This window comes from Trachypithecus francoisi, unplaced genomic scaffold, assembly GCF_009764315.1.
Source record: "Trachypithecus francoisi isolate TF-2019V2 unplaced genomic scaffold, Tfra_2.0 Lachesis_group5, whole genome shotgun sequence".
Classification (NCBI taxonomy): domain Eukaryota; kingdom Metazoa; phylum Chordata; class Mammalia; order Primates; family Cercopithecidae; genus Trachypithecus; species Trachypithecus francoisi.
In genome coordinates, this window is record NW_022681470.1 from 39,411,777 (window position 1) to 39,436,048 (window position 24,272).

Below are 24,272 nucleotides of genomic sequence, written 5' to 3' on the forward strand. Positions count from 1 at the left end.
TCATATTTGACTTTTGTTTTTATTTTATAAGAATGTAACATGCTGAAACAGGAAAATGGGGATTGCAAACATCATTCGTATCTAGGAAACCAGCTCCATTTACCACAATAAATAAATATTTAAACAGTGAGGAGTTCCTGACAGGCTCCAAGAGGTTCCCAGCACATTCAGAGGTAGAGTCTGGTGGAGAGAGGGAGACAGTCGGCCTGAAACCCCTGCTGAGATTCTCCAGTAGAGGCAAACTGAGATTACAATAATAAATAACAAGAGCACCAACAATAACAAAAACAATGTTATGACAATCACACAAAACCAATGATACAATACACTTAAATAATCTGGAGGCGCTCATGGTGCAGTGAGAACAATGTTGATGATCCTGGGCCACAAGGGGGCTGCCCTGGGTAATTCACCTCCAGCCTGGGCTCTGCCGCAGGAGTTCCCATTAGGAAATGTTTGTTCGGTGGCGCCCTGAGGTGACAAGCAGGTTCTGATTATCCCCAGTCCTGCCCTTCCAAGCAGCCTCTTCCCCCAGCTTCTGCACTCTAAGGGCACCATGGTCCTGGGCCACCTCTGCCCACTCCAGTGGTTCATCTCATGTCCGCAGGAAAGAAACACGAGGCTCCCCTTCTATCTTGGGGCATCTCTTTCTGCCTGTTCTCATACCACAAAAAAAAAAAACACTGGCTGGATTTCAGCAGGACTCTCAGGGACTGCCAAGAGATTTGTTTCCTAGGATCCTTTTCTGCCTTGTTCCACACTGCGGGACATGAGAGCTGGAAAAGCCACTCCCCGAGGCCTCCACACTTTCTTCTCCTGGGCCCTGCCTCCAAGAGACAGCACAGAACTCAGAGAGTGCACATCCAGGAAAAGGCCCCTGGGGGGGCCTGCTCACAGGTGGACCCTGTTGCAACACAGGGTCAGGGGCCACCTGCAGGGGGCCACCCAGAACACTGAGGGTGGTTCAAGCGAGCCTCCTTTCAGGGCTCTCCACTGACTTGGAAAGGGCTCACAGGCCAGTGTTTGAGGTATAAATATCTCGCCTGGGGCAAGAGTCACATCAGCTTGCTGGCCTTGACATGACTGCAAGGCTGGACAGACACACAGGAGTGTTACGAGGTACAAGCTAAGGGACTCTGGGCCAGCCCAGAGGCCAGTGAGGAGGGCCAAAGGGGAAGACTCCACACCCAGGGTCCCTTCTGTGCCCAGAACTGTCTGGGAATTAGGAAAATAGGATGCGATCAGAGTCAACCGAGCAACAGGCAAAACAGCTGATCTGGGTGTCTTTCCTCCTCTCATTTTCACAGTTCCCTTTATCCACGTTTCCTAAACCACGCTAGAACACTTCCTTCTCCGGTGAGAACGAGAGCGAGTGCTAACCCTGTACCACCTTTTTTCCCCACAGAGAGCCCCACCAACCCTCATCATTAGCCCTTATTCACAGGTCCTGGAAGTGGGTGGCCCCTCTCCAGCATGGGTCCCACAGTAGCTGCAGGAGAGATTGCTGCTTCCCAAACAGGCTGCTGGAGCACTTTTTTTTTTTTTTTTCTTTTGTCCTCTTGCACTTGCTTTGCAGAACCTGCCTCCCACACAGGGGCAGCCACCTTGGGGATGGGTGACTCAACCTCTCTTCCCAGCTGGCTTCCTCACTGCTGTGGAGACTCAGGTGTGTGAGGGCTTGGCCAGGCTGCAGCTGGATGGAGTGGCAGAGGCAGCTGAGGCTTGGGCAGCCAGGTCCCGGTAAACGGGTGACTTCAGGAAGCGTGGGTAGGAGTCCTTCTCCATCAGGGTACGTGTCTTCCCTTGAGCTGCGTCAAAGCATGTGGCTGTGGCGGTCTGCAGGTTCATCCTAGTCAGCTCGCGGGTCTCATGGTCAATGTTGACCTGCGGGAAGGAGGACACACACAGGGTGAGTTGGAGAAAAGGGTGGGCATGGCTGAGGGAGGGCCAACGGCAGGCTGGGCATTGGAAAGAGCACCAGATGCTGCATCAGGAAGTGGGTGGTCCTGAATTGATCACTAACTAGCTTTTCAGCTCTGGCCTTGTACCCACATCTGATCCAGTGTCTGTCCTCCAATCTCTCAGAATTAACATGAGGATCTATCAATAATGTATACAAACGCAATCCCCTTTCACCCTTTCTTCTACAGCAACCCTGCTTCCGGTTACTATCGGCTCTCCTGGGATTTGCACCAAGGCCTCCTACCTGGTCTCTCTGCTACTTACCCCCCACCACCATGGTCTGTTCTCTACCCGGCAGCTACAGTGAGCCTTTAAAAACCCAACTCAGTTTGGTAGCACCTCTGTTGTCTCCTCATGCCTTTCAGAGGAAGAGCCGAAGGGGTTGCTGGGCCCCCGAGCCCACACCTGGCCATCTGCCTCATGTCTGACCTCATCTCCTGCTCTTGCCCCGCTCTCCGCAGGTCCACTTGCTCATCTGTGACTGTGACAGGCAGGCTCTGGCCATTGCATTTGCTGCTTCCTGTGTTGGAATGTTCTTCCCTCCCTGAATTCTTTCATATCTCTGTTCATATGTCACCATATCAAAGAGCCGCTCCTCACTTCCCTTTACAGAATGGAAAACCTTACCTCCTCCCAGGCCCTACCTCTGGTACTCCTTATCTCTCATTTCCTGCTGTATTTTTATGAGTGCATAGCTCATCACCTGGCATATATTTGTCTAGTTGGTTATTGGCATCTTTCTCCATTCAAATTATAAGTTTCATTAGGTAAGGGACTTTGTTTGGTTCACTGTGACATACACAGTGACTGTAACAGTGTCTTGAATATAATTGGGGCTCAATACACCTTTACAGAATTATGGGGAATCAATCAGCGGTCAGAAAACAAAAATAAGGTACAAAAGTAAGGCATTACTCTTATCTTTCCACCAGGTGGCGCTGTATTCTTTAGCAAATGCAGCTGCCACGCATCTGGCCAGGAGGGAAGGTAGACAAAAAAATCACAGACTACAGACCTGCAGGCCTCAGGCAGGTCAGCCTGGGAACTGAGCCAGGTTATATAAGGTCCCTGTGCTGACCTTGTCTCCCCAGTTGGTAAGTGTTTTGAGCCTCTAAAAACGGATGGGTTTATAAAGATGGGTATGGATAGAAGCCGAAAAACCTGCCAATCCATCCTGCCCCATCGTGAGTCATAGGGTTAAGCACCCAGGAGTGGCACTGAGCCTGACTTTTCTAGTCTCTGGTCACAGAAGCCCACTCATCCCTGTGCCAAGTAAGGCCCTTCTACTTCTACACTTAGCCTTTCCTCCCCACTAGCCCTCACTCTCAGAGGGGAAGGAGCAGGCAGGGTCGTGAGGATTCACTGGGCATATGGGGGCTCTAACCTCTTTAGGGGCCTCACTGCAGATGAACTCCTCAAAGATCCGGTGTGCCCTGGAGGCCAGCTTGGTAGCTGATTGGATCTTCTTGAACTCCTCACAGGCCAGCCAGAACTCCAGGTTCTCCTCACTGAACTCCGTCTTCAGGAAAGCATGGAAAGCAGCCACTCCATCTGGGGTTGCGGGAAAGAGGAGGAAACAGGTCAGCCGGAGGGACAGCAGGGAATACAAGAAGAAAGGAAAGCAATTGCACTTAATGGCTCTATTTTTAGAACATAATTTTCTTGAACAAGGACCTGCCTTTATGTGTTGAATAGAGGCTGGCACACTAGGGGATCATTATTATTATTACTACTACTACTATTATTCTGCCCAGGCTCTCAGCAGTCCTGGAGCTGGTTCCAAAGCACATGAGTATACACGTGCCACCCAGAGACAGACACAAAAGTCCCCTACTCACTTTTACTGCTCAGCAGCAGGTCGAACGACTCTCTCCACCCCAGCACATCTTCTGAGAAGTTTCTACTAAAAGACAAAAAGAAAAAAAAAGAGTAAGAAAAAAAAAATCAACAAACCAAAGCATAGTACAAATTCTAGCCAGAACTCTGATGGAAAATTGCGTAAAATTCACAGAAAGGCTTGCTTGGTGATTGTTGAAGCTGACACCTCAAACTCTTAGTTGGACTTAGGGTAAGCAATAATGTTTTCTAGAGGACAATTCAGCAACCAGAAATCAAAGCCAGGGACTCTTTAGTCTTCAGTCAATATCTCTAAGCCTGTCTCTTCTCTGTCCAAAAATTATTTCAATTCCCCTGACTCTCAAAGATTTGTTTTGTACACCTTCCCAAGGACATAAGGGCCTCATAAATAGAGATTACATCTACACATAACTCCAGAGTTTGGTACAGTTGATAGCCAATATGAAAGGGTTTCTAGGCAAGGTGCATGCTAGAGTCATTAATAAAAACCTCAAGTGGTCTTGGACTCTGTACTAGCCCTGGATGCATGTGCAATGAAACCCCAGGTGGGAGAGTCTGCTTAACTAGGCATTCATGCCCTGTGTGCCCTCATCTGTGGATGGACTTGGAGCCCTGGAGCCACCTACCCACTCACCCATGAGCCAAGTAGTCATAACAGACCGGCAACAAGTCTCACTAAAATCTCTAGGGAGGCGTTGCCAAGATCCACTTAGCGTGTCCTGGCTTCTCCTTGTATTTCCCTCCTCATGACTCCCTTCCCGCTCCCTTCCCTCTCGGAGCCCTGAGCTGGTCAGCAACACTTACTTCTCTTTGCTGTGTTTACTGCCCCACTCGAACTTGCCAGTACTCCCAGTATCGCAGCCCAGCTCTGATTTGTGAAGAAAGATCCCCAGACGTGTCTTGAACTCTTTGGCTCTGAAAAACAAATCAGGAACATGAAAGGATTCTCATTTGCTCAACCAGTGTGGAGAGGTTTATGTGTCCCAGAAGAGCTCTGGGTGGTGCCACCCAAAGTTTAGCCTCAAGAGTTCCTGGAAACTCTTGGCTGTTCCCAGGGCCCAAATTGTGCTTATCAGCATCATCAACCCCAAAGCAACAAAAGCAATGTTTGAGCTATGCCATGGTAGACCTTACACTTTCTGGGTAATACACACGCTGCATATATGGGCTTTTCCCTGAAGTCACACTGATCTCTCTTCGTGCCTGTTGATTCAGAAAAGAACTCAGCATTCTTTACAGGAGTATTTCTGAACTGTGGGAAACTGATTCCTGCCTTCATCTTTACTTTTTCCTTCCCAGCCAGTAACGACTGGAAGCTGTTGAGTTGCTCTCTGGAATATGGACACACCCTCGACAGTGGGATCCCCCCTGCCCCACCACACCCCACAAAAAAAAAATCTCCCTGCCTTCCAGGGGCAGAGGAGGCAATGCCCCCAGCTCTGGTCTGAGGAATGAAAAACAAGTGCTTAAGAAATGGGCAGGCGGCCGGGCGCGGTGGCTCAAGCCTGTAATCCCAGCACTTTGGGAGGCCGAGACGGGTGGATCACGAGGTCAGGAGATCGAGACCATCCTGGCTAACACGGTGAAACCCCGTCTCTACTAAAAAAATACAAAAAACTAGCCGGGCGAGGTGGCGGGCGCCTGTAGTCCTAGCTACTCGGGAGGCTGAGGCAGGAGAATGGCATAAACCCGGGAGGCGGAGCTTGCAGTGAGCTGAGATCTGGCCACTGCACTCCAGCATGGGCGACAGAGCGAGACTCCGTCTCAAAAAAAAAAAAAAAAAAAAAAAGTAATGGCAAGAAATGGGCAGGCTCAGTTCTGCCTGGAAATGTCAACGTGGCCTTCCTGCAGCCGGGTCTTCAGCAGGTCACCTGAACACGACTGCAGTTTGTCAGAGGATGGGGATGGCAGCAAGCAGAGGCCCCTTGCTTCCCTTCCCGTTGCTTTCTCCCTGCTCCTGGAATCTAAGCACGTGGCATCAAGGTCGCCTCTACCTCTCTACTTAAGCCTCCAGCGCCCCATCCCCGCGCCCACCCAGGTCCCCAGGCCTGTTGCTCCACTCCCTAAGAGTTGGTGGGACTTCCCCCAAGCAGTTGGACAAGCTCCCCTTACCTCTCCAGGCAGGTGGTGGGGAAGGCGGCCAGGGTACGGCACATGGCTGCGGGCGCGGGGCAGCACGTAGTGGGCAGGATGGTGGCAGGCTCCAGGAGGCTCCGCGAGCGCTAGGAAGCAAAGCGCGGTAGCAGGTGCTAATCAACTGGGGTTGGCTTTAGCAGCCTGCAAGCACCCAGACTCCGCGGCCGCTGCTTTAATCCCCTCGGAGGAACGGGGCTGGGCACTGCTGACCAATCGGAGGGCGGGGCTGGGCGCTGAGAAGGCGGAGGCGGGGCCCGCAGCCAGACTGGGCCGGGCGCAACTTTCGCCGCAGCTGGAGCACGCGGAGCTGCACCCTCCCCACGGAGGACGCCGCGTGTGGAAGGAGAAGCGGCAAGAGAATTGGCACGGGGATGAGACGTGCACACCCAGTTTCCTAGGGAAAAATACCTGCCGACCTCTAGTAACAGCAGGAAACTCACGCAGCGGTGTCGTGTTGGGAGAGTTTGCACGGGGGTGGTGGGTCTGAGAGGCACACAGGGCTTTGATCGCAGGCAAGTCTGAGCCTGCTGGGTCCTGAAGGACAGGCGCACAGGGTGCAAACCTGGCAAAACAGCTTCTAATTATACCGATAAGTACCCTTTACGAGGCTCCTACCCTGATGGACACGGGGCTAAGTAAGCTCTTCTTCTTCATCATCATCTCCATTTTATAGTTGAAGAAACCGAGAATCAGAAAGCTAAATAAACTTGCTCAAGATCACAGTTGGAGATGACAGACAAATGGGATAGGGATGAGTATTTTATTGAACACCTACTATGTGCCAGTCACATAACTAAGACTCATATTAAATAACTTGCTCAAAGATGTGCACCTAGTAGGTGTTGGCTCCAAAATTCAAATGTGAATTTACCATTCTTTTTCCATTGCACCCTCCCCGCTCCCCCCTTTCCCCCGCCCCCCACACACCCGCAAAGGTTAGTAATCCGGTCACAGCTATACCTGTGGACGACCCTGGGTTTAGGCAGTTGCTACCTTAGTGTCTCTATCTCTGAGATAAAGGTAATAAATACCCTGCCTCTCTCCTCACCTTCCCATAAAGGCATTGGGATTGCTATTAAGGGGCTGCATGTGAGGTTAAGAGTACAGGGTCTAGAGTTAGATTTTCAGGTTTCAACTCATGGCTCTGCCAGGTGACCTGCTGAAGACCCAGCTGCAGGAAGGCCCCGTTGACTGTTAACTGGCTCTGCCAGTTACTGATGGGAGACTAGGCAGACTGCTTAACCTTTCTATGCCCCCATTTCCTTGTCTCTACGAAGAGAACAACTTATTTCATAAGGTGGTTGTGAGAACTAAAGAAATTAATTCTTAGTTTGAGTTCCTAGGAACTAGACTCAGGTAGACACTTGCATGCAGGAGGTTTACTGGGGAGAGTTATCAGAATTAAGAGGGAGTAAAGGAAGCAGGTCTGGGCAGAGGGAGGAGTTGAAGGCCATGCCGTTTCAACAGAGACCCCAGCTGGTTCCAGGGAATGCCCTGAAGCTCAGCTGGCCCTTTGGAACTGTCCACTGAAGCAAGAGGACAGGGCCCTGGTAACCCCATAAAGACCATTCATTGCATACAGCTGCCCAAGAAGACAGCCTAATCTTAATGCAGTGCCCTTTGTCGATCTATTCCTGGAGAGAGAATAACACCCTGGGGAATGATGGCCACAGTCCCCAAGACGGGATCCGGGTGGCACAGCACAGCATCCGTGACAGCATATAAGGTGCTTATATGACAGTGCTCAACATGTAGTCAGCACTCAATAAAATGTTATAATAGCTTTCAGTTTTACTTAATAGGGGTACTGGGATTGCTAGCAATAAGGAAAAATAGTGAGTTTTTTGTGCCTCTTGGAATACAGTATTGGTTTTTATGTCATAAGAAGCATCTAAGAGTTGCTATTCCCCAGCAAGGCCTGCTCTATGTTCCTGGAAGTCAATGGTCAGAAAAGAGAAACAAGGGAAGAAGAGGTTCCCCACCTAAGAGGGCTTGGTGAGAAGGTTGAGAAAAGGCAGTAAGGGAAGGAAAGGGAAAAAAACACAAAGAGGGAAGGGGAGACTGTGAGGTTGTGGTTGAGGTCTCTGGAGTAACAGAGGTCAAAATCAGAACACACTGGAGGGTCATTTGTCAATGCAGAGTTGCTGTTGAACCAGGTCCTGTAGAAGCTGACCCAGTTAGTCAAAACTTAAGCACTCTGCAGAGGTTTTTTGTTTCTGTTTTTTTCAGAGAGGTGATCTTGCTATGTTGTTCAGGCTAGTCTTGAACCCCTGGTTCCTGGGCTCAAGGGATCCTCCTGCCTCAGCCTCCCAAATAGCTGGGACTACAGGTACATACCACCTGACAGAGTTGTTACCCTTCCCAAACCTCTTGGTTGATTAGTGGAGAACAGAGGCAGGCACAGCAGCAGCTCCTTCCCGTGTGGCAAACACACCTGGTAGCAATAACTGAAGCATACCCTGAGAATGGCACTGTATGGCAACATATATGAATGTGTGCTCCAAGCTCGGGAATCCAGAGTAGCCAACCTGGAGATTCATTCCTTGTCTACGAGGAACACCTGAGCCCCCAACCCGGCCCATGGAACACAAGCCATACAGGGAATGGAGGTCCTGAGTTTGGGTTGCATGAAGCTTGCCAGGTGGAAGCTGTTAAGGAAGGGTGCTAAATGGAAATGCTATACAAACTGCATGCCTTTTGCAAACAGTTGCGGTTCTCCTGCCCAGCCTGCTGCTTCTGGGCTATGAAGTTCTCCTGTCCAATCTGCTGATACTGGACTCTCTCCTCTGCATGTCAGCCCCCAGTAAAACCTAATGTCTTGTTTGCTGGCTCTGGGTCTGTTTTTTGGCCTCTTGAACCTGGTGCCATCCCCACTAGGGTCAATAGAGGTTTGGCACAACACTCCTGTTGCAGCACTATCTCAGATGCCAACATCCCACCTTCACCCCATCTTGCCAACCTGGGCTCTCGTTCTTCCTATCTCACATGTGCAGGGCTGGAATGGCTTGGGGCAGGAATTGGTGATGAGCAAGGGTTGGGAGCAGAGCTGCGGGGTACAGACAATGGAAGGATGCCTTTTTGAACATCTGTGTTTCTCTGGTGCCTTCATCCATCCCAGCCCCATCAGCAGGGCATTCTGCTGGAGGAGTTGGTAAGCCAGGTAAAGGTTGTTTGACCTGGTGCAGCTGAGGCCCCAAGGCATGCTTTTACCACACAGCTGGGATGTGGGTGTTGTCTGTGAGACAGCTTTTCTCCATTTGACAAATACGAATTGATGGGTGGATCAAACCCAGTTTCACCCTCAGTAGCGCTGCGTTTGAATCAGCCTGTACACAGTCATGTGACAACAATAAAATAATTACTTGGAAATCTCAAACCTTTCCATCCTTTCTGCATCCCTGCAAGTAGCCAGAAGAAGTTTTTAATTTCCATTTTGCTTATACACAACAAAACTAAGAATACCTGAGGCACTCTTAGTTAAGTGTACTGGAATTGGAAATGGCTGGAAATTGGACCCTGTCTCCCAATTCCTGAGCTAGTACTTTCTCCTGCTCTGAAAAAGAAAGCAAAATAAATGGTGCCAGGAGCGGTGGCTCACGCCTGTTATCCCAGCACTCTGGGAGGCTGAGGCAGGCAGATCACCTGAGTTCAGGAGTTCAAGACCAGCCTGGCCAACATGGCGAAACCCAGTCTCTACTAAAAATACAAAAACATACCCATGCATGGTGTGGGTGCCTGTAATCCCAGCTACTTGGGAGGCTGAGGCAAGAGAATCACTTGAACCCGGGAGGTAGAGGTTGCAGTGAGCCGAGATCACTCCATTGCAAAAGAAACAAAGGAATTGATGCACAGTGCACAGACCAGCAAATCTGAGAGCACAGAACTCGCTACTCTAGATGAACGGCCCTCTCCGAGTTCAACCTGCCTCTTTGTTGCCATGGTTACCTCTTCAGTTTCCAGGCAGAAACTTTTTGAAGTTCACAATTTATCCCAAATTCTCTTCCCAGCAGGTCGGTTCATATCTGCAGTTTCGGTAATGCAGGATGACTCGACAGTTGCTATAAATCCAGCAAGTTGAGCTCGCTTATGAATTGCACTGGCTTTGACAAAACCTGACCTCATTTTTGCCCAGCACTCCCAGAGCAGCTGTGATCTCTTTAATGGATGGCAGCATGGGGGCATGGCTCTGCACCCTGGGTCATCTGGGGTCAGCAGTCTGGGCAAAGCTGTGGTCAAGATTAAATGTCCCACAGCGTCCCAGCCATATTGCCTTTCATCTCCTTCAGCTCCCAGCCCTCAGCACTATCCTTTCCATGGAGGCAGAAGTCTAGGTGGGGATCTTTGTCTACTGAAAATGGTAAGGGGAAATGAGAACACTTCCTCCATTTTTCTGATTCAGCTCAGATGATCCCCACAGTAGTCTAGGTCCTCCAAATTCCATCATCAATCCACATATTTCTTATGTAGAAATCAATCATACACCTATTTCTTATGAATTTACTATATTCCCAAGTTGGTGGGAAAACAATAGCTTTTAAGACTCTTCCCTGAATTCAAGGACCTTATGATCTAGCTAAGGAAACAGAACTGCATGGTGGGGAGCAGGGAAAATGAAAGGAGATTATTGTTTGTCACAGAAACAGATGTCAAGGGAAGAGGCTGATCAGAGAGGACTGACAGTATTGAAAAAGAAGTGATGGAGCCATGGTAGCCAGTGAGAAGCAGGAGAGGTAGAAGGAGGCATGAAAGTGAAAGAAACAAGAAAAGCTATTATCATTTGCAGGTACAGCAAAGATGCAGAAAGACTAAGGAATTTATTAAACGCTGCAGAAGCACTTAGGGTTGTGGGACACAATTGGATGCCACTTTTAGATTTAAGAGCATATCCTGAGGCAGCTGAATGAGGAGGCAGTGATCACCTCCAGCAGAAGTGAAATAGGCAATCACTGGGGACATTTCCCTGCTGGTTCATGACAAAAACTTTGAGCACCCTTTCCTTCTGGATAGGAGAAGTTGACCAAGTTCAGCCTGGTTGTAGGAAATGACTTTTACTATGATTAATGATTACTGTTTAGGGTATTGGGTGCAGCTTGCTTTGCTGCTATATTAGTCCTCTCTGGTTTCTTCTTTTCCCTCCCTTCCCACTTCCCCCAAACCTAGACTTGGAGGATGATGTCTAGATTCCTCTGTAAGGCATCTAAGGCTCTAACCACTTGGTCTCACATCCTTTATATACCCTAAATTCCAGCCAAACTCAGCAATTGGCACATTACCCTGGGCATCATGCTGCCTTATACCCACAAACCCTTGAGCATAAAAATTCTCTTGGCCTGAAGGTCTTTCCCCTTCCTGTACTACTCATTTAAAAAATATATATTTTTCAATAAACTGATTTTACTTATATATTGAGATATAATTTATACATAATAAAATGCACAAATCTTAAGAGTACAATTGAATGAGTTTTGACAAATGTATACACCCATGTAACCAATATGTAATCAAGCTACGGCTTCCACCACTCCTCATGCCTGCTCCAGCAAATTTCTCCCCCAAACAGAGGTGACCACTAGTCTAAGTCCCAGAATCATACATCGGTGTTGACTCTTCTTGACTTTTCTACCTATTTTTGAGACCTAGCTCAACTGCCTTCTATTCTCTCATACCATCCCTAATTCCCCCTACATCCCCCCATCTGCAAGCAGAGTTGACCAGGCCTCCTTTGAGCCATCCCTGTTGCCCTGTGCTCATAGAATCGATGTACAGTCTGTTTCCTCTGTGTGCTCCTGGAGGGCAGGGATTATTGCCTTGGTCATCTTTTTTATCTTTAGCCCCATCACCATGCTCAGTTCTGCACATGTTCCATAAATGTTGGCTGGGTAGATGGCTTCTGTTTCAACACAAATAATAAAAGCTAACATTTATCGAACACTTACTATGTGCCAGGCTCTGTTCTGTGTGCTTTGACTTGAAGTATCTCTTTCAATGCTCACAATTACACTCATAAGATGAGTAATATATTTTCCCCATTTTACATTTGAGTAAACTCTGTTTACATTGAGTAAACAGAGATTGGTTAAATAACTTGCCTATGGCCACAAAGCTAGTAAGTGGTCAAGCTGGGTTTTGATTTCAGATAGTCCAACTCCAGGACCTGGGTTCCTAAGCAAACACTATGTCGGCATGCCATGTGGTGTTTTCTAGAACTCAGAATTGGCTTGCTATGAGAAGAATGAAGTACATCCTTGGGGAATCATGGCACAATGTTCCAGGTCATCCTTCTGTCTTCTGCAGTTTTGTTTCTTTGTATCCTCTTTCTTGCTCACTCCATTCCTCTCTCCCCATTCACATTTTTCCACTTCCTGTCTTTGCCCTTAGCTGTGATGTCATCACAGGCTCTGGATTTTTCTGCTGCTTCATTTCCCAGTCCCTTGTGTATGCAGTTCCCGAGTATGGCTGTGGAGAGTCCCTTTCTCTGCTCAAGTCCCTCAGTTAGCATGTGGGTTTTTATATCTCTTTTTCAGGAAAACTCAGAATTCAGCTCTGTGTTCCCCTGCCACGCTTTCCAGCCCATGCTGTCCCATCTTCCTTTGCTCATGGAAAAGCCTGGTTCCCACCTGGGAGGGAGCCCAGGAGCAGCTCCCAAAGTCTTTGGGATGTGTCAGAACCCAAGACCTTTGTTCCTCCCCATCCTCCTGGGAACCTGAGAGTTGGGGGATGGTGCCTGGCCCTCTGAGGTTTATGCTTTCTTGGTTCTCATATGCTGGCTTGGCCCTTTCCAGGCCCATATCTTAGTGTTTTGTGGTCTGACACCCGTGAGCCTATCTGCCTGACTGTAAGGTCCACTTCACCCCACCCCATAACCCGACAGTCTACCTCCCTCCAGGCTCCTGACCTCTCCCTGCCTGCCAGCACGAAGCTTCCTCCACCTCTCCCTGTGCTCACCAGCCCATGCTGTCTCCACTCTCGCCTGCAAACCCCTGCCCATCCCTGCCATACCTTGCTGCATTCCCTAAAGTACCAAATAAGTCGGCAGTAATAAATGGGCCCATCTCACCTTAACACTTCCATTTCTGAAGTAAGAGAGTTACCTCAGAACCCTGAGTTTCTAAATGTCTTCCTCTTTCCCACCATACCTCCTCCTAGCCTTCTTCACCTTTGTCACAAAAGTCATTTTTCTGAGAGCATCTCATTTCCATTCACTAAGACTTAGAAACAAGGCTTATTAGAATCTGCATTTCACTCATTCAATAATTTTCCAAGGCCCTGAGAAGCCAGTCAAAATGCAAGATTTTGGGGGGGTGGTGGAAATGTGAGGCCTGGGATTTGCAAATGACTGAAAGGCGATGCTTATATTTCCTGTCCCCTAGTCCTTTGCAAACTGAAGATGGAGCACTTTTTTATTTTAGAACTGGAAAGTCAGACAGGTACTATACCCCAGATGGTGCCTCTATCTTTTTTTTTTTTTTTTTGAGACGGAGTCTCGCTCTGTCGCCCAGGCTGGAGTGCAGTGGCCGGATCTCAGCTCACTGCAAGCTCCGCCTCCTGGGTTTACACCATTCTCCTGCCTCAGCCTCCCGAGTAGCTGGGACTACAGGCGCCCGCCATCTCCCCCGGCTAATTTTTTGTATATTTTAGTAGAGACGGGGTTTCACCGTGTTAGCCAGGATGGTCTCGATCTCCTGACCTCGTGATCCGCCCGTCTCGGCCTCCCAAAGTGCTGGGATTACAGGCTTGAGCCACCGCGCCCGGCCGGTGCCTCTATCTTTAGAGGGAAATAAGCACCAGAAGAAATGTAACAGGTGCCACCTCTAATCTGGGAGTAGAGGAGGGATTCTGACCATCACTCCCCACACCATATTCTCTAACCAAGGCAACAGCCAGTGCTGATGTGTAACATCATGGGCAAGAGGAAAGCATTCTGCTCCTTGGTCTAACTGTTGTGTCAAGGGAAGAACAGGTATATAGAATAGGTAGGGAGGGAACATTGTTTTACTCTCAAATATTGTGTGTGTGTGTGTGTGTGTGTGTGTGTGTGTGTGTTTAGGGGCAGGGAACTGATAGACCTTCACAGAGGAGAACCTCTATGAGTGACCACCCACCCTCATTTCTTGGAAAACTCAACAATCAGACTACCTCTGTTTCCAAAGGCATTCAGTGTTCTCTCCTCCATTCCAAAGCTGTCTTTGAGATGTGGGTCCTTACTTGGACAGGTCTAAAATGGCCTCAGGGAGGTCTGGAGCCCCAAATCTTGGTGCCTAGTGCAGTGTCTGACACAATAGAGGCACTCATTAAATAAAGAGTGAATGAATCCCACTCCAAACATGGTGAATATCCTCGGAGACTAACTGTCAACTCTGCCTCCCTCAGATCCTCCAGATTGCAGGCATTCTCAGCTAAACTTCAGCCAGTCAACTTTCTGGAAATGGGTCCCAGGAGGGCTGAATTATGCAGTGAAACTTATTACTCTGCAGCCCTCTTATGCTCCCCTCCCCCTGTGGCTTGCAGTCTTCCAGTGCAGAGTAAACTGGAGCAAAATTTGGGGAATTTCAGGGAAGGGTCAAGCAGACATCAGTGGCTCCAGAGCCCAGCGTGAGTCGGAAGCAAGACACCAAACACACATGGCACCTGTGCTAACTCTTCCTACCCCTCTGGCGGCCTTTAGTGTGAAAAGCCCCCAGCTTACCTTGCCTCCTTCCTCTTCCTCTCCTAGGTATTCCAGGGCAGCATGTACTAGGGAGAACCCAGCTGTGTCAGATAGTAGGACGATTTCAGCCAGCTTGGGAGGTTGATGTCTGGTCTTCCTCTAGGCCCTGTCTTAGAAAAAAGGAAACTGCCATTTTAGGGCCCTCCATGATCCAACACTGGGTTCCGGGCCTTACAGATGCCACCTGTACAGATGGGGAAACAGACATTGGTGGGTAAGGAATCTCCCCACATTGGTGGGTAAGGAATCTCCCCACGGGAGTGCCAGGCTGGAAACCCAGTTCTATTCACAAGGTCCATCCCCAGGGCTATTCAATGCCTCGTCTCCTCCCCATGTTCCCTAGCCTCTGAGCATTTCTCCCTCTGGACCTTGGCTGCTACTTCAGGCCTTTTCCCCTCCTTGTTCTAGTCAGAGATTTCTAAGTGCTTAGGCAGGCCACAGATGAGACATAAGGACCCCAGGAACAGCAAGCCCCAACATGTGAATACCACACACACGTGCAGAGATGTCAGGTCAGAGGCATGGGAGGGGCTTTGTCATCTCCTGGGAGTTAAGGACCTACTTTCTGTGGGGTCCCTCCTCCTCCTTTAAGTCACCTTCCACGAGTCCCCATGTCAACAGGGAGAGTAGGGGGTGGGGTGGGGCAGTCTGGTGCAGGGTCACAGAAGAAAAGCCATTTTATAGGAAAGCAGGGGAGGCTCCACAAAAGCACCAACACTCGCTGTAATGCAGCAACAAGTTGGAAGGGATCGTGCCTCTCACAATGTGCTCACAACACCTAAGCAGAGGGAGAAACGTGGTGTGATGTGTGAGCAGCTGGGAGGCTGGGCTGGCAGAGTGGGGGCGGGGGAGGAGTGTGGGAGAAAGCAATGGGAACAGGTGGTCCTTTCACAAGCTCCCAGGCCCTCAGCCCCTGACACAGCAGCTGTCCTAGAAACAGGCCCAGGTGGACAGAGCGAAAAACACAGCAGGGGGTGCATGATGTTTTTGCAGAGAAAGAAATGAGCTCTCCCTAATAGGCCCCACACATTTGAGCAGGGCGGCACACGCGGTGAGCTGTGTGACTGAGACTGGGTGAGCCACGCCTCCTCTGCCAGCCATCTAGCTGTAGTGCTGCTCCAAGTGTGACCACAAGGGAACTTTCTGGATCCAAGTCCCCAGGCGTCCCAAACACCCTGGCTGCAGTAAACACAATGACAGTCACTAACAATTGGTGTGCACACTTCCTCTGTGCTCTACATTTATGGTTCTTACAGTTCTCATCTCATTTCATCCTCACAGTAACCTCTGAAGAAGGTCCTCTGACCATTGTTTTACAGATGGGGAAACTGAACATAGAGAGGTTAATGGAGGAAGGCCAGAAGGATGGTGCCATGATTTGGTACTGGGTCATCTGACTGCAGTGTCCATGCAGTTAGCTACGCATTCTGCAGACTTCCTCCATCCCCAGCTCCCATGTAGCAGGACGAGCTGCAGACAAAACCCCTCAGACACCGAGATAGTGAAGGGAGTGGCTTTAATCAGCTGGGAGCACTGGCAGGCTAGCGTCTTAAAATCCGAGCTCGTCAGGTGCTTAACTTCTGTCCCTTTTAAGGGCTCACAACTCTAAAGGGGTCCATGTGAGAGGGTCGTGATTGATTGAGCAAGCCAGGGGGATGGACCTTGTGAATAGAACTGGGTTTCCAGCCTGGCACTCCCATTTACTAGGTGTGTCAATGTGGGGAGACTACTTACCCACCAATGTCTGCTTCCCCATCTGTACAGGTGGTGTCTGTGAGGCCCGGAGCCCAGTGTTGGATCATGGAGGGTAGCTTCCTTTTTCTAAGATAGGGCCTAGAGGAAGACCAGACATCGACCTCCCAAGCTGGCTGAAATCGTCCTACTATCTGACACAGCTGGGTTCTCCCTAGTACATGCTGCTCTGGAATACTGTGTAGCAGCTCGTCCTGCTACATGGGAGCTGGGGATGGAGGAAGTCTGCAGAATGCGTAGCTAACTGCATGGACACTGCAGTCAGATGACCCAGTACCAAATCATGGCACCATCCTTCTGGCCTTCCTCCACTAACCTCTCTATGTTCAGTTTCCCCCTCTGTAAAACAATGGTCAGAGGACCTTCTTCAGAGGTTACTGTGAGGATGAAATGAGATGAGGACTATAAGAGCCATAAATGTAGAGCACAGAGGAAGTGTGCACACCAATTGTTAGTGACTGTCATTGTGTTTACTGCAGGGGATACGTGACAGGGGCTGCGAGCACCAGTGGTCAGAGGTGAAACAGAACAGAATGGGAGGTTTCACAATGTCCTTCCATACAATGTCTGGAATCTATAGATAACATAACCGGTTAGGTCAGGGCTGGATCTTTAACTACCAGGCTTAGATCAGGCAGGCCCAGGCCTGGTTTCAGATCTGGTTCCTTGGTTTCGGGTCTGGTTCCTAGGCGCCGGGCTACCTGCCTTTTGTTTTGCTTTCCTTTCCTTTTTTGAGTATAAAACAATATGAGAGGGTCTGTCTCTCTTCTCTCATTTCTCCCGTTTGAGTTTCTGATAAGTCTTTCCAAAGGAGACAATCAGAATATGCATCTATCTTTGTTATCTCTGTGAGCAGAGGGATGACTGAATAGAATGGGAGGCCCTGAGTGGTTCCCAGCTTGAAGGGGCCCAAGATATTTTCCTTTCACACTTTCCTTCTGGGTGTGGGGCAGGACCCTCTCTGGAACAACGGAGATCAGATCTTTTCTTTATGGTCAGTTTTTACACAGAAAGATGAAGAGAAAATTAGAGTAATAATTTTAGGTTTCAGGGCTGACTTTGGGAAAAGGGGTTCTGGTTTCTATGGCTGCCTTGGAGAAGGGGAATTCTAGTTCCTAGTTCCTATGGCTTGCCTTGTGGGAGAATGAGACTGACACAGGAGGGCAAGAGAAGATCAGAGAAAAACTTTTGCTTCTGAAGCAGTATCTATATCTATCTATCTATCTACCTATCTATACTGGTTGAATCGAAGTGGTAGTCATTGTAACAATCTTTCATGCCTGAAAATCTGTACAATAAAAAGTTGGGGGAAAAGCTTTAAAGGCTGCCCCATGACAATGAGGATTACCTCTTTCTCTGTTTCCCTAATATTGTGCATTTATCAACAACTTTATTACATTTCATTGTAATTACGTGCTAAGAAACTTTCTCCCATAAACTGTGTAAAAAAAGTACAGTAGCTGCACACAGTAGGCACTCAGTAACTGTTTGCATGCCTGAATGTCCTCTCCTATGAGGCTGTACTTGAGAATTAATAAGCCACCGGAGTGGGAAGACACCAGAGTTACCATACACTACCCCTTCGATGCTTCATTCTCCATAACACAGAAGCTTGTGAGCACAGGAAAGGCACCGTGGCTGGGAGGAAAAATAAATGGCTATGGACTGAATGACAGCTCAGTTTAAAACTCAGGAGATCCAGCCTCTGTGACTGGTCATCTGATTAACTGGCTGTGTGACCATGTCCAATCACTAACCTCTCTGTGCCTCTGTTTTCCCACTTGCAAACAGGGAGTAATAATGTCTCTTGACCAATACGTGGAGAAAAGTGTTTTGAGGCCTGGCACGGTGGCTCAAGCCTGTAACCCTAGCACTTTCGGAAGCCGAGGCGGGCGGACTGCCTGAGCTCCGGAGTTCAAAACCAGCCTGGGCAATATGGTGAAACTCCGTCTCTACTAAAATCCAAAAAAATGGCTGGGCGTGGTGGCGTGCGCCTGTATTCCCAGCTACTCTGGAGGCTGAGGCAGGAGAATCGCTTGAACTGGGGAGGCGGAGGTCTCAGTGAGACGAGATCGCGCCACTGCACTCCAGCCTCGCGCCACTACACTCCAGAGCGAGACTCCGTCTCCAAAAAAAAAAAAAAGGAAAATATTTAAAAAGTGCTTAAGTGCTCTGAAAAGTCTGAGATGTTATGCAAATAGTGCGGCATTATCCTTATTTTTATTATTAAAATGAGCGAGACTTTGCCCTGACTAGCGAAGAATTGACTCACTCAGTTTTGGGGGAGGGGGCGGAGGAGTGGGAGGAGAGGGGCCACGCTTGTTTTCTCCGAGGGATGGGAATTTCCACTCAGCTGGAAATAATAAGCGCCCGAGGCTTGGGCCTCACTGTCTCCACCCCCGCTTTCCCTTTCCTCTGACCAAGTGACAACTGCTCGGAAACAGACAGGACAGGGAATCTTAAAATAGAGCAGCAAATATTCGCGGCTCGCCGCCCCAGGCTGGGTGGCGCCATCAGCAGCTTGCGCAGGACACACAAGTCGGTTCACGCGCCGCAGCCCTGGGCCCCGGAAGAGCTGTGGCTGCGGAGCAGTGAACGCCTGCCTACCAGGGAAAAGCAGTCACCAGGAACGCGGCGTTTTGGTCGGCTGCCCATCGCCAGCCCTGTCCGCGCGGGATGCTCTGCTCCGAAGCTCCGGTGAGCTCCGCGGCCTGCGACTCCGGAAGGCGCAGCTCTTCCAGCAAGCAGCGGCGGCCCCACTGGCCCTCTCAGGCTGCGGAGAAAGGGCGGGAGGCCGCGGGGCTCTCCCGGACTCAGTGGTTTCGGAGAAACTCGACTTCCCAGGCTCGGAGGGCCAGTTTGGGATTGTTACAGAACAAAACGTGGGCTGCATAAAGTGCTCCGAAATGGAGCATCACCTTGAAGACTGGGCCCTTGGCTCTGTGACCCAGCAGACCGGAAATTCCAATCCAGCAAACTTTCAGCCTGACCCTAGGGAAAGGATCGCTCCCAGACTGTGGGGGTGGAGGTGATGGGACAAAGATCTTAAAATCCTGAAAAACAACCGTTATTTTCAACTGAATTTCTGCTAAGTACATTCATTCATAAACACTACGTGCCTGGCGCTCTTCACGTGTATTAACTAGTTTAATTCCCACAACCCTAAGTAGGGGCTGTTAATCTCACAAAGGCAGAGCCACCATTCAAAGCCAGGCAGTCTGGCTCCAGCCTCTGTGGGCTTAACCGCTACCCGACGCCAAGCAGCTCCTAGGAGCCTGGCAGGGAGAGGCATGGTGAGAACAGCAGACGAGGTCCCTCAAGTAGCTTGCATTCTGGAAGTGAAGAAAGATCGTGAACAAGTTTCAAATTGATAAAATAATTGTCAGTGGAGATTCATGCCATAAAGGAAGTGAGTAAAAGGAAGAACTACTTTCAGTAAGATGGGTTGGGATGAAGTTTCTGTTCATAAGGGCAGAAATGGACTCTCCGACTTAAAGAGAAAAAACTATGTTAAGAGTTTGGGGTAACCCACGGAATTATCAGGATGTCTCAGAATACAGACAAGAACAAAGGGAAGTTCGGCAGCCAAAAGTCCCTCCGCTAAACTACTTTGATGAGGACAAAACAGGTGCTACTGCTGAAAGCTAGACACCACATCCTACTCCACAACCAACGCTGGAACTCCCCAGACACCCCGCTGGCTCTGCCGCCCCTAAACCGGATGCGGCAGCCACCACTGACCCTACAGCGTATTCTCCACCACCCCATTTCTTTGCATTGCATCATCACCTCCTGAGTGTGCCTAATAGACACCCCGCTGCTTCTGATGCAAAATTCCAAGCTGTACTGGGCAAGCGCGCAGCCTCTGGCACCATGCCCAGTGCTGCTGAGCGTGCAGACCTGGGCACAGTGGAGGGGGAGGGCTTAGTGGGGAGGGGGTCTTACAATTCATCCACTCTATTGAAGGCCCCTCAAACACACACTACCCAGTTTGGCTGGTGCAGCCTTTTCTCTCCCCTCCCGATAGCATTTCAGCCTCTCTTCCAATAAAAAATAGTAGCTACTAATTTTGAGTGCCTGTTTATGTGCAAATGTACCACAGAAGTAAGCCTTCATTTCTGATGGTACCCCTTGCAAGGTAGTTACTACTCTCCCCATTTTCAAATGCAGAATCTAAAGGCTTAGAGAGGTTAGGAATCTTGTTCAGGTTCTCTGGAGTAAGAAGAGGTGGAGCCCAAATTTGAACTCAGCTTTGTAATGCTCTGGAGACCACACACTCCCTCCTAAGGAGAAAGGCAAAAAAAATTAGCACAGAAGTAATCCCTGCTCCAAAATCCCAGTCATGACACGTCAGGAGAGGGGACACTCCATCTGAATTCATGACCACGGGCTCTACAGCCCCTGACCCTGCCCACCACCTACAAACCCTCCTGACACCCTGACCACTGCAGCCCTCCCAGCCTCCCAGGTAGATGAGCTCTGTGAGGCCACTTGGTTCCTCCTGTGTCAAGGTAGACTCCTCCACCCCGCTGACCTGTAGCCCTCATAGCTTCCATAAAGGTCCTCTGAGGTTCTATGGGTTTACACTGCTACAGGTAGGGCTCATTTTACGCAAACGCATATGTGAGTTGAATGTTTGTGAACTGATTCTATACTGATAGGATTACATCATCATTTCAAAAACCATTGTTAATCTCCACCTGCTCTTCAGCTCTCATTGACAACCAGGCACTTTAGCTTAAGGTTTTATTGCCCCCACTTCCTTACTTTTCTTGGCAAGCAGCAATCTATAAATCAATATTTAAATATACCAAGGAAGCTCATCATTAATGGATTCCCAAGGGAATCATCTTATAAAGTGAAAAAATTACTGCTTGATAAAAAAGATCATCCCCTAAGACATTTGTATTGTGAATTTGATTTTTTTTCTTGGCTTTTACTAATCAGGTTGCATGCATATACTTAGTGGTGTAGTAATATATCAGTCCTTTAAAATGGGTAATCTGATCAAAAAGAATGAGGAAAAAGAGGACAGACAGAGGCAGTAAAAAACAAATATGGATTTCTGGGCCTTTCTATTACTGGTTAGATGTGGGCTACCCCAGCCAACCTTTCAGGACTAGGTGTCTGTCATTGCAATATAGAGCAGAGTCTTTAGTATACATCATGAGGCTGCCATGGGATTTTAATGAGGCACTGTTTAAGCCCCTGTGAGATAAGCACGAACTATTATTGAACTGCAATCTGTGTGCACCTATGAAGAGAGAAACATATCACCTCTGGGTGTGGTGGAGAGGTTGCTGCCCCCTCTTGCTATGTGCCCTCCCCTGGGCACATATTTTTTTCCCAAAGTGCCAGTGCCTGAGTCATTTCTAGCAAGTGGTGGGGGGTGGCATTTCATCATTCACACTTTTCCCCGAGACCTGAGAAAACACGACAGGCAAACTGACAATAAGGTTGAGAATTGTCTCTGGCTGCTGCTGGAAATCTACACAGAAGTGTTTCCCCTGGCAGCAGACAGCTGCTGTGTTAGGTGTGAATCAAACATGCAAACCTCTGGAGATTTTTCTTTCCCTTCTCTGAGACACAACTTAGCAGAATTGCTGAAAATATGGTGACACACTGTCTCAGCGCTGGGGCTTTCAGGGAGATGGAGGAGGGGAGCGAGGGCTGCTGCTCACTAGCACTCAGGAGAGAGTCCAGTCCCTTTCAGTATCTTCCTGTGTGCCTCACTGCTCTGAATTCATCTCTCTTTTTCACCCCGCCTTTCTGGAACTGACAGACTCCTGCCCTGGATTCCTGTTTGGGACTGTGATTACATCTCCAGAGGCAGTGGGGCCCTGCCTAGAGACCCCTGGGCAGGGTTTGGGAAGAAAGTGAGCTTGATTCCCCCATCTTTCCCATGATTGCTAGAATTAAGAACCCAGTTCATGTGTGCATGCCTATGTATATCACATGTGTGATTCCTAAACGAAAAGATTGAAATTCTCTCCAGAAATGTCAACAGCTTCAGCTGCATTTATTTAGCTTTCCCATTGTAGAGTTGGTGATTCCCAGATGATATATGGCTACAGTGATGCAGGGAGAAGCATTCTTCAGCCTCCTCCAATGAGAGATACAACTTAGACCCAGAATGTAGAGGCTGAGGCCAGTCAGGGAGCCTAAGAAGCCTATTCGGAACTCCTGCATTTGGAGCCTAGGAATTTATTTAATGTCACTATTACTTAATACACTTGGCATTTGTTTAAATACAAATGGTGCATACCAGTTATGAATCTCAGTCCACAAACTGTTTTTTCTATTTCCTATAGCTTAACTTGATTTCTCAAAGTTTTCCCTGTGCAGACTGTTAGGCAACAAAACAAACAAACAAGAAATCAGACCTTCCCAAGGTACCTCTCCATGAGTGGTACCAAGATTATGAGGCTTTATACAATGCCAAGGCACCAAATAGTGAGTGTGAGTGATCCTCTGGTGTTTGGTCTTCTGTCCACTCAGCTTTCTGCTGAGATAGCCAATCCCCCTCTACATGTTGCTCGGGTCTGATGGCTCTCTGCTACTCCGTTATTTCTCTTGGTCTGTATGAACCTCTTGCAGTGCTGTCTATGGACCCCTTGCCCTCTCAGCCACTCCTCTCCAGCTTCTCGCTGAGTCCCCAGGGATGCCCTGGAAAACAGACCCAGGTTGCTTCTGCTTTAATAATCCAGAAGCTATTTATTCCTTCATGTCCCAGCCCCAACAGAATCTCTTTCCAATGGAGAGATCAAACCACTCCAGAGAAGAGACTAGAGGCTGACATTTGGTCTTCCCCATGGAAAACAACAGTGAGTTGCTGTAAAAGTCCTGCTTACACACGCAGAGGTCACACTCTTATTGCCTTGGTTTTAAATATGAGTGAACAATCAAGGATCACCAGACCTTAGAGCAAAGCCCTGAACTTCAAAGAAAGAGACTAAAATAAACAATAAAAAGGAACCAAGAGAAACAGAAACAATTCAGGAAACAGAATAGAAGGGAAACAAATTAAAACAAAACAAAACCCATCATTCATCTCTTCAGGGAAATAAGAGAAAATATTGCATCTATAAAACAAGAAGAGAATTTTGTTTTCTAAGAAACAGAGAAATATTATAACCTCTTGGAAATTAAAAATATGATACCAAAAAAATCAACAGAAGTGTTCAAAAACAATGTTGAGGAAATCTTTCAGAAAGTCAGAAAAAAAGGGACATTAGGAAATAATAAATTAGAAAATTAAAGGATAAAGCCAAGATGTTTCATTTCTAACTAATAGGAATGACAGAAAAAAACAGTGGGGAGGAAATAATCAAAGAAATGCTCTAAGCAAGCCATCTCCAAAGTGTCAGTCTCCACACTGACCAGGCTACCAAGCACTCAGCTTATATTGAATATAAAAACAGACATCATTATAAATTTAGAACCCTAGGATACAAAGGAGGTCCTAAGAACTTAGAGACCGGGGATTGAGGGGGATTGGGGAACAGACCACAAACAATATACAGGAATTGAAATGACATCAGTCTTCTCAATGGTAACATTGTACACTTCCAAGGTTCTAAGTGAAAATAATAATAATAATTATTATTATTATTATTATATTTTTAATAATAATTATTATTATTAAAAATATAATTATTATATTTTTAATAATAATTATATTATATTTTTAATAATAATTATATTATAGTTTTAATAATAATTATTATATTTTTAATAATAATTATTATATTTTTAATAATAATTATAATTATATTTTTAATAATATTATTATTATATTTTTAATAATAATAATAATTTTTTTGAGACAGAGTCTCGTTCTGTCACCCGGGTTGGAGTG

At 48.0% G+C, this 24,272-nt stretch overlaps 1 protein-coding gene across 1 annotated transcript; it reads right to left on the reverse strand.

Annotated features, from left to right (window-relative positions):
- Positions 1–6,135, reverse strand: RGS16 (regulator of G protein signaling 16). Its single transcript, XM_033196947.1, has 5 exons — positions 5,932–6,135; positions 4,624–4,734; positions 3,801–3,865; positions 3,347–3,513; positions 1–1,884 (listed from the first exon to the last, which is right to left on the reverse strand). Exons 1-5 carry the CDS (start codon positions 5,973–5,975, stop codon positions 1,663–1,665), a joined length of 609 nt encoding a protein of 202 aa, XP_033052838.1. The 5' UTR covers positions 5,976–6,135; the 3' UTR covers positions 1–1,662.
- Between the last annotated feature and the right edge of the window lie 18,137 nt (positions 6,136–24,272).

Bases quoted from the DNA above. Each gene is read 5' to 3' on its own strand.
- RGS16 (XM_033196947.1), bottom strand. From the start codon at position 5,975: ATGTGCCGTACCCTGGCCGCCTTCCCCACCACCTGCCTGGAGAG. The intron at 3,514-3,800 runs GTGAGTAGGGGA...CCGCAACCCCAG, and splicing joins CCTGCTGCTGAGCAGTAAAA to ATGGAGTGGCTGCTTTCCAT. The intron at 1,885-3,346 runs GTTAGAGCCCCC...TCCTTCCCGCAG, and splicing joins GCAGTGAGGCCCCTAAAGAG to GTCAACATTGACCATGAGAC.